This window comes from Spea bombifrons, chromosome 10, assembly GCF_027358695.1.
Source record: "Spea bombifrons isolate aSpeBom1 chromosome 10, aSpeBom1.2.pri, whole genome shotgun sequence".
NCBI classification, from domain to species: domain Eukaryota; kingdom Metazoa; phylum Chordata; class Amphibia; order Anura; family Pelobatidae; genus Spea; species Spea bombifrons.
In genome coordinates, this window is record NC_071096.1 from 27755565 (window position 1) to 27771811 (window position 16247).

General features: G+C 44.8%; 1 protein-coding gene across 1 annotated transcript; it reads left to right on the forward strand.

The window, feature by feature from the left end:
• The first annotated feature begins 4221 nt into the window (after nt 1-4221).
• On the forward strand, nt 4222-7427 carry LOC128468009 (uncharacterized). The gene is made up of 5 exons (XM_053449784.1): nt 4222-4290; nt 4638-4765; nt 5012-5279; nt 5696-5858; nt 7156-7427. Exons 1-5 carry the CDS (start codon nt 4222-4224, stop codon nt 7425-7427), a joined length of 900 nt encoding a protein of 299 aa, XP_053305759.1.
• The last annotated feature ends 8820 nt before the right edge of the window (nt 7428-16247 follow it).

The following is a 16247-nucleotide window of genomic DNA, read 5'->3' on the forward strand; positions in this document are numbered from 1 at the left end:
AAGACATGTCTGGTATATGAGGGACCAAGAATACATGTCTGATGTATCAAGGAGAGAGCTGAAGTGTCTGGTGTACGAGGGAGCAAGAAGACATGTCTGGGGTATGAGGGAGCGGGATGACATGTCTGGTATCTGAGGGAGAGCTGATGTGTCTGGTGTATAAAGGAGAGAGAAGACATGTCTGGTGTATGAGGGAGAGAGAAGACGTGTCTGGTGTATGAGGGAGAGAGAAGACATGTCTGGTGTATGAGGGAGATAGGTGTGTTTGGTTATGAGGGAGATAGGTGTGTTTGGTGTATGAGGGAGATAGGTGTGTTTGTTGTATAAGAAAGGGAGAAGGCATGTCTGATGTATAAGAATGAGAAGAAATGTCTGGTGTAATGACGGAGCCAGCTGACGTGTCTCGTGTACGAGGAAGATAACTGAAGTGTCTGTTCCATTAAGGAGAGAGACACCAGACACGTCTTCTCTCCCCCTCATACACAGACACGTCTGGTGTATGAGGGAGCAAGAAGGCATGTGTGATGTATGAGGGGAGCGATCTGAAGTATCTGGTGTATAAAGCAGAGAGAAGACATGAGTGGTCTGTGAGGGATTGAGCAGACGTTTCTGGTGTATGAGGGAGATAGATGTGTCTGATGTATGACGGAGTGAGAAGACATGTCTGTTGTATAAGAGAGGGAGGAGACGTGTCTGGTGTATGAGGGAGAGAGTTGGAGTGTCTGGTTTATAAAAAAGATAGAAGACATGCCTGATGTATGAGAAAGAAGTAAGATTTGTCTGGTGTATGAGGCAGTGAGAAGACATGTCTGGAGTAAGAGGTAGCGGGATGACATATTTGTTGTATAAGAGAGGGAGACGACATGTCTGGTGTATGAGGGAGTGAGGAGATGTGTCTGGTGTATGAGAGAGAGAGAGACGACGTGTCTGGTGTATGAGGGAGTGAGGAGATGTGTCTGGTGTATGAGGGAGTGAGGAGATGTGTCTGGTGTATGAGGGAGTGAGGAGATGTGTCTGGTGTATGCGAGAGGGAGAATACATGTCAGGTGTATGAGGGAGTGAGAAGACGTGTCTGTTGTATAAGAGAGGGCGAATACATGTCTGATATATGAGGGAGCAAGAAGACGTCTGGTGTATGTTGGAGCTTGATGACTTGTCTGTTATGTACGTGAACAACCATATGTGTCAGGTGTATGAGGGAGCAAGAAGACGTGTCTGGTGTATGAGGGAGTGATGAGATGTGTGGTGTATGAGGGAGCGAGAAGAGATGTCTGATGTATGAGGAAGAGAGAAGATGTGTCTTGTGTATGAGGGAGCAAGAAGACATGTCTGGTGTATGAGGGAGCGAGATGACGTGTCTTGTGGATGAGGGAGAGAGAAGACGTGTATGAGTGAGTGAGGAGACATGTCTGGGTTAAGAGGGAGTGAGAAGACATGTCTGATTTATGAGTGAGGAAGACAACGTCTCTGGTATATGAGGGAGTGATGAGATGTGTGGTGTATGAGGGAGCGAGATGAGATGTCTGGTGTATGAGGGAGAGAGAAGACGTGTCTGGTGTATGAGGGAGTGATGAGATGTGTGGTGTATGAGGGAGTGATGAGATGTGTGGTGTATGAGGGATAGAGAAGACATGTCTGGTGTATGAGGGAGAGAGAAGACATGTCTGGTGTATGAGGGAGAGAGAAGACGTGTCTGATGTATGAGGGAGAGAGAAGACGTGTCTGGTGTATGAGGGAGAGAGAAGACGTGTCTGGTGTATGAGGGAGAGAGAAGACGTGTCTGGTGTATGAGGGAGAGAGAAGACGTGTCTGGTGTATGTGGGAGTTAGAAGGTGTGTCTGAGGAAGATAACATTGCATTGACAGTTTGTTTTCTGTAGGTATTTTTGGTTGAACCAAAACAACGGGACAATCCTAATGACCGAGAGACCTCCGTGGGAACGTACAACCTCAATATTACGGTTTCTGACGGTGTGTGGCCAGATACCTTCTCTACTATCAAAATTTATGTACAAGAGATTGGAAGTGACGCCTTCCGCAGCTCGGTGTCTCTGAGACTCACAAGTAAGTAATAAGTCGTGCGGAGGGGTCTCAGGTAGATTCTTGTAGGACTCCGCTGGGACATTTGATGGGAAGACTGCCTGGTTTGACCATCATAGAGTTTGCACTAGATAAAGAAGTGATGTACAGGTCACCAGAGCTACATATATATGTAACCATTTCCCTGGACTCCTGTACATTGTACCATAAAGACATTAAAATGATGTAGTATCCCTGCATAGGGATAGAAGGAAAGGGTGGGACAGGAACGCTCTTGGCATTAAGTGACCCTTGTACTACTCAGTGCGTAACCCCAATTCCCTTCCCCGCTCCTATCTGGGTAAATACGTTACTATCTCTGCTTCTCAGTCACAACTTTTTAACCCGCATTTTAGGCATTACAGCAGAGGAATTCATAGAGAAGGATGAGTTTGGAGTCAGCAGACGTGACCAGCTCCAGGCCGTCCTGGCAGACATGGCAGCTGCCCATCCCAGCCATATCCATATCTTCAGTGTGGTGAACGCAGAGGATAACGCGACCGACGTGACATTTTCAGTATGCGGAGCTGCCTCCTGCCACAAACCCGAGATCTTACGGAGCTTATTGACAGCCCAGAGAGAGAAGGTATGGACAGAGTGTTTATGGCGTTATTACTGAGTAAGAATAACGTTGGCTGTCTCTTAAAATTAATGATATTACATAACGCAGAATATTTATCAGTCTCATGATATCTAGATGTATCCTGTTTGTCTTTCAGAGTTTTGTGGAAATAATTCTCTTATTACTTTATAACAAAAGTAAAGATCTAAGAGCGATGCGTTTTAATCATCTTTATCTGCATTTGTTGTGGGAGGGAGCTGGTCCTAGGGTGCCTAATGGCAACAGAACTGGGATTGTGTCTAGATAAGTTTTTGGTGCCGTCTTAACTGAGTTTTTTTGTATTCTTCTCAATGACAGTTCCAATCGGTTCTGAAGGAAAGGAATTCCGAAGTATCTATTGATTTCTGTTCACGGATGGGCTGTTTGCAGGATGGCGGGTGCACAATCCATAGCGCAGTCAGCAGATCCCCGCCTCTCGTGGATGGAGGTAGCGCATCTATAGTCTCAATTCCCCAAGTTGGAAACGTGTCCTGCAGATGTCCGGTACAGAAACGATTTTACCAGAACTGTTATTCTCTGCCCCAAAACCCTTGTCTGAATGGTGGGACTTGCATGTCGACTCTCACCGGTTACAGGTAGGCAGATTCTCTGGACCATGTTCCTGTGTGACTTATCCCTTACATCACCAACTTCAGACAGTCTACCATTGAAGCTAAAATATTTCCATTTGTCTTTCTAGGTGTCGCTGTTTCACTTCGTTCCTTGGGCCACGCTGCTAGCAGACGCAGAGAACATTTCACGGTAACGGCTATGCATGGATTCATCTTATCGGCCACTGTTTGGACAGCCATCTATCGCTGGAGTTCGTGAGCGACAGCACAGACAGATTATTACTGCACTGCGGAGCGTCAAGAGACAGTAAGAACTTCATCGCAGTTGGTGAGTATCGAGAGGGTGTAGCGAGCAGGGACAGTATCAACGAGAGAGCAGAGGCAGAGCACCTTCTTTCCCTTATATAATGATGTAGGGTTATTAGTTATTGTATACATCCTGTTTCTTTTTGAGCTTCTTTAGAAGTAAGATGATCTTATGGTTCTTTCTGTGCTTTAATTGATTCAAACTGAGAAGAAATAGAGAACTAAACCACTTTATTGAATGTTTACACAGTACAATACAGAGTCGAGTCAAATCACAAGTACAATGCAAAGAGTAACAAGTAAATCACAAGTCATAGAATAACAAATCCAGTGCAATGAGTTACAAATCACAAAGCAAAGAATCACAAATACAATACAAAGAGTAACAAATAAATCACACGTCAAAAAGTAACAAGTACCATGCAATGAGTAACAAATCACAAAGCATAGAGATACAAATCACAATGCAAAGAATCACAATTACAGTGCAATGAGTTACAGATCACAAGGCATAGAGTTACAAATGCAATTATGAAGTCACGAGTAACATGAAGTGAAAGTAATAAATCTATATTGACAATCACAGTTGAATTACATTCTTAGTCTGCTCCGGGTCCAGCCGCACTGCTGTTAATGTGGTTTTGTTTCCATTCCCAAAAAGATTATGAGGGGCCAGCTCCTTCTCATCTTCAGACAAGACCTGACCACGCTGAGGCTTGGCTTTCCAGAGCAGGTGAACGTTACAGACAGAACGGCATCGGATAGACCTGTGCATAAAAGATAAAGTAAGTTAATTACCACATCGTGAGCCAGACATGTAATTAATGCAGTCACAGGAAAGCTTAAATATTCTCCTTTACTCACAGAAGTAGAATGAATGAGAATCTTTGAGAGCAGACAGAGCTGCATTATACTCAACTAACTGACCCTCAGCTAACTCTACATGGAACATACAACCAAGACAAGTCACACCAACTACACAACAATTCGCATTGCACGCAGTCACATTTACGTAAAGGAAAAGGTCAAAGTCGGGCAGTCAGGGAAGATGAATTACTGACTTCATTTACTTCGCTGCAGGGAGTCAGTCTGACTCTGGATCGCTGCCGCACGGCTTTGATAAATGAGACAGAGGGGATCGGAGGAAAGCTACTTACAGAGGAACGAACGAGTTGTGAAGTCCACGGAGTCATCATGCAGGACAGAAGGTACGGAGCACACAGACGGCTTGGGCTGGAGATCAGGGCTGACTTTACTGCAGTCACAGACTATAAACCGGGATTAATGCCTAGTGGCTGCTCCCCTGGGTTTGGTAATCTGCATGGATAAAGAGAAAGGAAGTGTTGAAGAGTCATGACATAATTTTTATGCACGTTTAATATTATCTGCAGTAGTAAAGCCCCACACCACGTGTTACTGTGACCCGTGTCTGATACGCATGCCATTCTCTGCAGGTTTTGGGAGCTGGATGCCATTCTGCAGCTTGGAGGCGTTAAGCAGTCATCCCCTCGTTCCCACAATCTAATTCCGCACAAACCCTTTAAAGTGTATCTTCGCAACATCGTTCTTAATAAGCAGGTAATGACTTTCTATCACACAGAGTATCGCTTACCTCTTACTGCAGACGGCTGCTCTGTAGCGGACATGGGATCTGTGGATGCATCCGGTAAATCAGCTTCGGTACTTTGGGGGTCTCTGAGCAGAGGGATGCGGTATGACCAGGTGGGTTAGCAGGATAGTCCCGGCTGGTATCACGTAGGACAGAGGTTGGTAATGATTCCTATAAGACACGAATAAATTAGAAAGTTTTTTGATTAGTAGTGTGTATTAACATTCAGCAGCAGACGGGGGGCTCCTTCTGGTTGGACACTGTAGAAATTGACAACTTGAATTCAACAAGCATCTCGACAAATGCGATGAAAAGCAATAAAACACAACTCGCAGATATGCAGCCAGAGTGTGTGAGGAGCCGGGTCAATAGCCATTCTAAGGGTAACAAAGGTTAACTGAACCGTAAGAACGTAACAGGTAGGTCCGTATCAAAGCTTTCTGCCGAGTTATCTGAGCTACTTTGTGATGACCTGCAGAATGATATCTAATAATTTTCTTTATGGGGTGTGTGTTTCCTTTATAAACAGGTGTATGATCTAGCAGCCCCGCTGGAAGCTGTTAATAGCTCCCCAGGCTGCGCGAGGAAGGGTACAGCTTGCTCATCACCTGCACCCTGCGATTCTCCTTGCGCCAGTGACCCCTGGACCCCCAGCTGTGATTGCCCACCCGCTCACCAGGACTGCGGAAAAGGTACAGGCTTGGCTTACAGCGATGCGCTCATGGGTAATAACTCTACAAGAACATTAAAAGGAGACCCAAACCTGAATTAATGGCTCCACCACCTTGCTGATATCAGAATGTCTCCCACTATACAAATGTGTTTTATATTAAGCCATTTAGATTAAGTACTATTTTTCATGCCAATATTTATGTTATATTAAAGACTCACCTGAACCGGGACATCTTTGTGAATGCACAGAGTATAGTGTAGATTATTGGAAAATGGGGAGTTGCGGTGCAATCATCAAGGAATCAATTTGAATGTCTGTGGCCAAAGCTCTGCCAGAAAGGACTCTTCATACATCACATCTGAACGCTCTGCCACCGCCTGGTGCTCTGCTGGGCGATCATTTCTGTATCATAGTGAATAGGGTAATCTGCATTATATACTCATCCTTTTGCAGATGTCCACGAACACTTCTTCCATCCTGGAGGCCACATCCGGTACCTGCTCACTCATTCTCTCCATCCGCAGCGGACACATTTTCACACAACGTTAAGAACACGCAACGCCGACAGCGTCATCCTGCGTTTGTCTTCTAAGGACCAGAACAAATCTATCCGCCTGCAGGTACCAAACACAGCATGAAGTCCATACCTTGACACGCGTCATGCTGCACGTTGGGTAGAGTCGCGTCCACATCTGAAGCTCCCGATTCAGAGCAGCCTGTAGATGGGACAGCTTTAGGGTCATTGTATTTCAGCGTTCGCTGCGAGAGCCCAGAGTGCTCCACTGTTAGGTGGTCCGGGTCCGCAGCAATGGTGAGCAGCCTGTAGATCATAGCGGAGCTTCAGCACCCGATGGTTCAGCATGACCCAGGGATCTAACGGCACCGTTTGTTTTGTCGAGGTGAGGCATGGGCTTCTAACGGTCTCCTACAATCTCAGAGAGTGGAACAAAGTAGGCTTGGAAAGGATGCAGAATGAGTTCACGCTTCGCTTTAATGGAGGAGGGGAGCACAGAGACGACAGCAGCTCACGGGACCTACAAAGAAATTAAAGTCGTTGCGAGATGCGAGACTCTGGGAAGTATCAACCAATCGGGTTATCAAGGTAAAAATCAAAATTGTTAGATAGTAAGAGTTTACGCTTTCACAACAATGGGCTTTAATAAAACTGTAAAAGCATTTCTAGTGAATGTAAGATTAGAAGCCATCTGTAAATCCATGGGGTATAAAGACTCTCCCTGCCTGTCATTCCCTGGAATACACCATACGATGCTGAATTCCCATCATGCGCTGATCTCCTATTCCTTCTGTGTAATCAGGATGCATAAAGAACGCGAGACTGAACGGCTGCCGCCTGCCCATGGAGAACACGACGGCCTCGCCCGTGTCTGTTATAAGCCGGGAAGGAGTGACCGAAGGCTGCGTCTCAGACGTCTGTAGCAGCAGCCCCTGCAGCCGCGGCTTTGTCTGCGTTGATCTATGGATGAGCCACGAATGCAGGTATCACCCAACACGTGCTGGGGTCACAAGACTTCAGAAGAGATTAGAGCTTTGGGGTCCTACCTTGTGCTTTCTAAGCATTCCCAGTTAAGCTGCACTCCATACACCGCATTCACTCCACTCGATTGTTAAACCACCACTCCCATGTGTCGAGGGATAATGAGAATCGTTGTCCTGTATGAAAGGAAGAAACATTTTGAAACACTTTACATGATTTAGTTTTACTGGCTTAAAATGTATCTGATCTTCCACTGTTATGGTAGATTTAACCCCTTCTCTCCCTGTAACTCCACAGGTGCCCCCCAGGATACCTGCTTACAGAGAACAGCACAGAAGCTCACTGTCTACACGGTATGTGCCAGCCACCCCTGCAAACACGGCACGTGCCACGCTCCCCAGCCCAATTCACCTACCTCTGCACAGAGGGGTACGTCAGGAGCGGATGTCACGTCTTCAGCCCCGGACTCTGGTTCAGCAATCCTTATATCATCTTGATTTGCCTCCTGACGATCATAGGTAAACTTTTACACATTGTCTTCCTCAGTAGCTCCCATGTAACCCGGGAGGGGGGGCTCAGCGGATCGGTCATTCATTAACCCATGGGCGTTGGTTTATACAGCGCTGAAATTCCTACCAAGGGTGGCTCCGGACAAGATAAGATTGGTAGCAACCTTGTTATTCATGATGGATCAAGAAAGCATTAAAATATAAAAAATATTCAGTACCTTGCATGCTTCAAGAGGATAATTCTTGTGTCTCCATTCGCAGCGCTGATCACCGGAATTCTGTTGTGGTCTCGCTGCAAGAGGAGGAAGACCATAAACCAAGGAGTTTATCACGGATCTGGGCATAGCCAGGACCTTGAGGACACCAGAAAAAACATCTTCCATTACAACGAAGACCACGTGAGTAAAGCATTTGTGGGATACAATGTTACATTTTTTATATGTAGTTTGTAGCAAGTTTAAGACTTTGGTCCACTCACCAACTAAAACCAACCATGGACAATTGCAGGCCGATAACAGGTGGGAGCTGCTGCTGATCCTGGAATTCTGATACAATCCGTACTCCATACGCCTTAAGCCGCTTCATACACAGCTGAAAAGTTAAAGGGATAAAGGCCTTGTGTAACAAGATGGAATGTTTTAATTACCTAATCACACTCAAAATACATTTATGGGGGGGGATATGTAGGCAAGCACAGATTTGGTGCAGGACGGGTTAAATTGGCTGAATGCTCGTTTGGCAACTTGCTGAGACGAACGAACCAATCCGTTCGTTCGCACCCCTATCAAAGCTTTAACGACTCCATTTAACAAGCTCCACCCCGGACTGTGATTCGATTTCCTAACGAGGGCCCAATAAGGATACAGGATTTATTTCATTTTAACATTACGGGGCTCGCTTGGCCCACCCACGTGATCCCCCCTGTTCATGCCTTACCGCCTGCATGCATTCACCTGTGCCAAAGCCCCAGCTCCCTCTTCTGTTTTCACCCTTTAAAGTTTGAAATAAACTCAGTAAAACGATTTGGCTCTTTGTCCTCAATTTGTAGTAAAACATTGTCAGGGGCCGGCGATTAAAACAAACCATGGAAACAATTGGAGACCAGCCCAAAACTTCATGAGGCCATTTTTGCTGCACGTGGTAAGTTCCAGCCCCAATATTTGTTTTATATAGCGCCATCATATTTAGTAGCGCTGTACAACGGCTAGACAGGGTATAAGTAGTATGTAACATAATTTGACTTAAAACACAGGTGAGGAGGGCCCGCTTGTGTTCATAGGGGCAAACCCTGCATTTTCAAAGTATATTTGACAAACACATTATTTCAAACAAAAAATACATATATAGAAAACCGCTTCTAACAGGATTATGGCCCTTGAGAGCTGCCGTATACTGCGAAAGAGCATCTAAAAGTATGAAGTTAACCATTTAAGTGTAACCAAACTACTGAAAAACGTATGTAAAACAAAAAAATTACTTTCACGGTATTAACAAACACGCAAATAAACTTGTACAAAAAAACACTCTGTGACTGAAGGAAACGATCTCTGCTTCTGGGGGGTAGATCTAGAGGACTGCATTCATTTCAAAATCACAGAATTCACAAACCTTTGCCGGTCAATCTCCAAGCTCAAGACCAGAGAATCAGCTCCACAGGACCAACACGCAGCGCCAAGAAACACAAAGTTCTGGCTAGAAGGCTGGAGAAACGCCCGGGTTAAATAGACTTTTGATTGAGGAAATTAGGTACAGGTGTGAGTCAGGAGCAGGCAGACATCTTATGTCCATGGAGAGGTAAATAGTACAAAATATAGCAAACTATATGTAGATATAGCTTGTTTCATGGCAAAACAGCAAAAAGTCTAGTTGTCTTGTGGCGTAATGGTGATTCTATTCCTGGTAAATATATATTATTATAGCAGCTGCGCGTATATCTAAGAGTAGGTGAATTTGAGTTTATCTATTATGGACGAATGCACTTGGGATGTAGAAATAGTGAGGCAAACTATAGCATTGGGAATGCCGTTCTGCCAGTGACAGCAGACGAGAGGGATTTAGAGTAATAATTACTGATGACTTAAAGGTAAGCAGACAATGCAGTAAAGCGCTGGAAAAAGCAAGCAGGGTGCTGGGTTGTATAACAAGAGGCGTTGGTGGCAGGAAGAGTTTCTGCCTTGTATTGTAAATTATAAATCATCCAAAATGTTATACAAGGAAACATGCTTCTCTACGTATATATTTTGTGCTGTTTCAATAGCATGAGCATCCTGCCATCGTGTACTATTCACCATACATCAATGGGCCCTTCAGAAAATACTACTTTACAGAAAGTGTAGTGAATAAATGGAATCACCTTACAGCAGAAGTGGTAGATGTTAATACAGTGAAGACATTTAAGCAAGCATGAGATAGGCATAAGGCTAAGCTAGATATAGGATGAGGCAAGATACTAAAGAAAGGATTCAGAGGTTGGGCAGACTGGATGGGCCGAATGAGCTCGTCCCTAAAAAATACTTATACTCAAACTCACAAAACATACATCGAAGACAGATGCTCTAATGAGATTAGAACCTGTAACTTTCCGCACGGCGAGTAACGCAACTTACCTGCGCGCCACGCTTCCAATGAATGGATCTGCTCGTCTGTAATACAAATACTCAAATTCGCCCAATCTGAAAACATAAATTTACGTATAGGGCTCAACGAGATTAGAACCAGGACCAAACTGCATGGGATGTAACAAACACTGCCGCTGCGCCACCCTTGCAACAGACAAAGCTGCTCGTCCGTAATACAAATACTCAAATTCGCCCCCCCCCCGAGACCATAATTCTACACACTAAGCAGTTAGACACACTAAGCAATAGGTAGTGCACCTTTTAGATTGTGTGCATTATGTTAGATGGTATAAGTATTGGTGCATCACACGCAGGCATCATATGTTCATGGCGACGAAGATCCTTCAATCATCCGATGGTGTAATGGTTAGGTGCCCTGCCTGCCATATGTTGTGGTCCTGGTTCGATTCCCTGTAGCTCTGTGGGGAGCATCCAGCCATGTGGTGGTTTGAAGGTTTGGTGTGTTGTGTGCTCGATGCTGCGGTCCCAGTCTGGTTTCCCTTGAAGGTTCGGTGTGTTGCCTATGAGATGATGTGCTGATAGCTCGCTTCTGTGTGGCTCGGTATGGCTACTGACAATGTCTCTGTGCGTACAGTGGTCTTACCCTGAAAAAAAAACGTGTGCTGCCGTATTATTATTCTTTTTTTTTAGCATTTATAGAAAAAAGCATAAAAGGTGTTGCGTACTACCGACTGGCTCTAACCCCCAATCATCCTGACCCGCACATACGCACAGCACTTTCACACACCACCGAACATACTCATACGTCTTACACACCGCACCGAACATACCCATACGCCTTACACACCGCACCGACCATACCACACCGCAACCACTTGCCAGGCCTCACGGGGATTAGAACTAGAAACCAAACCGCTTGGTAAGTAAGTACACTTGACACCTGCGCCACCCTTGTGGCAGACTGAATTTGCTCGTCCGTAATACTTATAGTCAAATTCACAGAGTCTAAAAACATAACTTAATGTCTCTAGTCGCAGGACTTCCTGGGACTCAAACCCGGAACTCACGGCACAGTGCGCGACACACGCATCACACGCGCCACCTTCGAGACGGAGAAATGCTGCTCATCCCTAATACAAATACACAAATTCACCCACTGGAAAAACATAATGTTACAAATAACCACCCTTACACGCAGGCCGCACAGGGATTAGAACCAGGAGCCGCACGCACGGCGAGCGATACACCTAACACACGTGCCACGCATATAGCTGGATGGTCTACCTCGTCCCATCCACATATACTCAAATTTACCTACTCCAAAAAACATAAAAACATGCGTTATACAGGAATCACAGAGATTAGAACCAGTGGCCAGGAGCACGGTGATGAACACAGCTAAGACATGCGCCACCAGTACCATGGGGCAAAACGGCATTGTCTGTTATACAAATACTCAGATTCACCGACTCCGAAAACATAACATTAGTTTATATACAGGATACATTGAGAATAGAACCTGCATCCACTTGTATGGATGGGGGGGGGGTAACGCACCAAACACCTAGACCACCATCTCAACTGGATCAGGACGTTTGCCAGTTCCACAAATACTCTGATGTACCCGCTCTAAAAGATTAAGAATAAGATCATACAGCAGACCAGCGGGTGAGAACCAGCAGCCAACCACACGTTAGGCAATCCACTTAACCATCACACCATTCCACCACACGAGATGGGTGCCCACCGGCTCCACATATACTAATATCTCCCGACTCTAAAAACATTAGAAATAAATCAGCCATGAAGCAAAGTGGGTTAGAAGCACTATATAGTTAACTACGGGAGCGAAGCGGGTTCGAACCAGAAACCAGTCGCAGTTTAGGGGATACACCTAACCGTTACGCCACACCATGACATGGCGTCGGCCGCCCACCTGCTCTACATTTACTCATACGGACCCCCTCTAAAAACATAAGAAGAACATGCAGACGCGCTACACACGTAGATCCAGCTTTCATGGAGATTAGAACCAAAATACTTTTATATGGTTAGTAATGCATACGATGTCTGCCTGATCCACATATAATCATATGCACCAAGTATAAAATGATACAAATACACAGATCCACTATAACAATCAACTCAACCGCACCACACATTCACAGGGACTAAAATTATCATTCACAACATGAATAACGCACCCAACCTTTATGCCACCGCATGAACGGGAGCTCGCCGGCTGCCTGATACACATACATGCACCAAATATAAAATAAGTCACACACGCACGCACTATAACACTCACTATAACACAGCCACACTATACACAGCGAGTTCACCTGTTGTATTACAGGTAATATACGCAGCCACTACACCACACCATGGCATGATAAACATATACTTAGATTCACACGCTCTAAAAACATTTTAAAAAAACACATTCACCAGACGTTTGTTTACTGAGATCACGGGGTTGGAGCCAACAAAGCGCTGCATGGTAGATAATGCACCAAACACCTAACCTACCACTGCGGCTGGTTATGACTTGACTGATTGTCCCCCAAATACTCTTATGTACCCCACTCTAAACACTTAAGAAAAAAAACATTCAAGCAAACATCAAGTTACCGACAGGAGTTAAAACCAACAACAAGAGAAACGGTAGGTGACGCACCTAACCGTTACACCACGCTGCAGCACGGCTCCTGCTCTTCCCTGCCCCACATAAACTCATATATACCCCTCTAAACACATTAAAAGAAAACACGCGGACATGCTGCACACATCAACACGGGTTTCACGGAGATTAGAACCGGTAGCGTTTTGGGTGGTGGGTAACGCACCTAACATCTACACCACCGGCGAAAATTTATCTTTGCTGGCTGCTGTTTCCACAGCACAATACTCTCATGTACCCGCTCTAAAAGATTAGAAATCAGCTCATACAGCAGACCGACGGGGGAGAACCAGCAGCCAGCCACACGTTACACAATTCACTTAACCATCACGCCATTCCATTACGGGAGATGGGCGCCCACCGGCTCCACATATACTAATATCTCCCGACTCTAAAAACATTAGAAATAAATTAGCCACGAAGCGAAGGGGGTTAGAAGCACTATACAGTTACCTACGGGAGCAAAGTGGGTTTGAACCAGAAACCAGTCACAGTTTAGGCGATACACCTAACCGTTACGCCACACCACGACATGGCGTTGGCCGCCCACCTGCTCTACATTTACTCATACGGACCCCCTCTAAAAACATAAGAAGAACATGCAGACGCGCTACACACGTAGATCCAGCTTTCATGGAGTTTAGAACCAAAATACTTTTATATGGTTAGTAATGCATACGATGTCTGCCTGCTCCACATATAATCATATGCACCAAGTATAAAATGATACAAATACACAGATCCACTATAACGATTAGACTTGGGCACCAGGGAGCTCTTCGTGTTCGTCTTCAGGGGGGGAAAAATCTTCGTAACCCCTGCTACGCAGCCGGGAGAAAACGAAGATGAAACGAGCACGAAGAATGTCCACGAATATTCGCCCGAAAAGAAGACAGGAACGGGCGAATATTCGCGGACATTCTTCGTGCTCGTTTCATCTTCGTTTTCTCCCGGCTGCGTAGCAGGGGTTAATACGGGGTTAAGAACACATCGGAAAAGCAGCAGCCGATGCGTTTGCGCCGTGAAGGTACGTGTGTGCGACTCTATTGGTCGCCGGAAGGGGGCTGGTCTGGCATCAACAAATGAATTATTTAATTTTATTTTAAAGTTATATTTATTGTTTACTTTATTATATTTATTTAATGTTGTAGTGCTACCCTACCCAGCTATACCTACCTATGTGCACTAGTATACCTAGTTTAGCTAAATTTGATGGGACAGAACTGGAAAAAAGCAGGACTGTCCACAAAAATGTTGGGTGTGTTGGCAGGTATGCGAATGGAAAAATGTGGGACAAGAACTAAAAAATAGCTTAGGGTTAATGTACGGTTATGTTTAAGATTATTAGCAGTGCACTGTTTGTAACAAAACTTGGGCCTTCCACACTCCCTAGCATGCAATCACTCCCTCTGCTCCCACAACTCAAAATAAAATATTTGCCACACTGGCTGAGTGAAGACTGTGAGAGTTAATGCAGTCTTCCATTGTTCTGACCATACTGTAACGTTGGGAGGTCTTCTCCCCCATAATCATCCCCAGAGTCCCTTTGTCCCCTCATCCACTAAGCTGCACCTCTCTCCTTTTCACTCCCTCCTTACAGTACAGGGATAGCTCAAATAAACATTGTGGTGTTGGTGTGTGTGTATGTGTTTGAGTGGCTGTGTAAGTCAGGAATCATGGAAAGTATAAAACAGTCGATAGGACACCTGACTTTTATGCCACTATGTAAAAATATTTGCTCTAAAAAATATAAAACAAAATACTTTTGTGAGCTGTGTATAGGTTAGAGTGGCTGTGTTCATATTTACACAACCACAGGGTACAAGAACCCTTAGGGGGGGAACCAGAAATCTTGTCCTTTGTAGGTATCCCTCCTAACCACAATGCCACAACGCTATTAAGTGCTTTGTATCCCCATTTGGCGTATAAAGCCTGGCTGTTCCTGAGGAGATGTGCGTAGGGGCGGCAGGCGAGTGTAATATATCTGTGGGGTGTAGAAGTTTCCAACTACCTGGTGGCACAAACGTTAGGTGTATATCCTCCGATACAGAAGGTTACTGGTTTGTTCCCCAGCTTGACTTATGTAAGTATATATAAGTTTTAGAACAAGTGCATGTGAGTATAAGAGGACTACGGAAAGCTGCAATTCTTGGCCATGTGGGTGGCACAATGGCCAGGTGTCTTATGCACCATACAAAAGGTTGCTGGTTCAATTCCCATGAGCCCTAACAGTAGTGGTGTCGCCCTTAGATTGAGTGTATGAGTCGGTGTGGTTGTGCATGTGTTTGTTTGTGACGGTGTGTTTGTGTATGTCAGGACTCATGGGAAATAAATCACAAGATAAGGCACCTGTTTTTATGCTGTTATCTAAAGATATTTTGTGCTGAAAAAAAAGTAACTGGTCCATACAGCTAATTATATATTTACACAGCAGCTTTTTCTTTTTTTTCAAACACAACCAGGAGGAATCAAACCAACAACTTTGAACATCATAGGCAGCCCACTTAACCATCACGCCACAAAGTTCTTACAGGAAATTGCTCTCCCCGTGGATATATAATATCTGCCTGTGCCTGGATCACGGACGCGGTATATAAATGTGAAACAGAAAAGCTTGTGTGACTGCTGTGTGGCATAATGGTAAGCTATCAACTTTCCATCCAAAGGTTTGCTGGTTCTAATCCAAGTGCGTCGAAAAGCTTTATTAGTAAGAGATACGTCTTTTTTTTATTTATATTACAAAAAACCTTGCATTTAATAAATGGATTGCAAAAAGCCAGGTGAATTTGTGATTAGGAAGTAAAGTTCATATTCTGGAAATATAATGGATGGTAGACGTTGCTTACAGTCAGGATGTGTATTTTTTACACTGTGATGTGAGGGATGTCAATGTTGAGGGACCTAATAGTAAGAGTCAATGAGCACCCAACGTCGACTGGCTCCTTTAGTAAAGTTTCCGAGAGAGCGCAAGGGTCCCTTCTGCCTGCCTGTGTTAAACATAGAAAGTGACGGCAGATAAGAAGCATTCGGTCCATCCAGTCTGCCCAACCTCTGAATCCTTTCCTTAGTATCCGGCCTTAACCTATATCTAGCTTAGCCTCATGCCTATCCCATGCTTGCTTAAATGTCTTCACTGTATTAACAT

What these genes read in the sequence shown, in the direction of transcription:
- LOC128468009 (XM_053449784.1), top strand. Translation starts at nt 4,222, where the DNA reads ATGAGGGGCCAGCTCCTTCTCATCTTCAGACAAGACCTGACCACGCTG. An exon ending in GAGGGATGCGGTATGACCAG is followed by an intron (nt 5,280 to 5,695) that starts GTGGGTTAGCAG and finishes CTTTATAAACAG; the next exon opens with GTGTATGATCTAGCAGCCCC. An exon ending in TCACCAGGACTGCGGAAAAG is followed by an intron (nt 5,859 to 7,155) that starts GTACAGGCTTGG and finishes CTGTGTAATCAG; the next exon opens with GATGCATAAAGAACGCGAGA.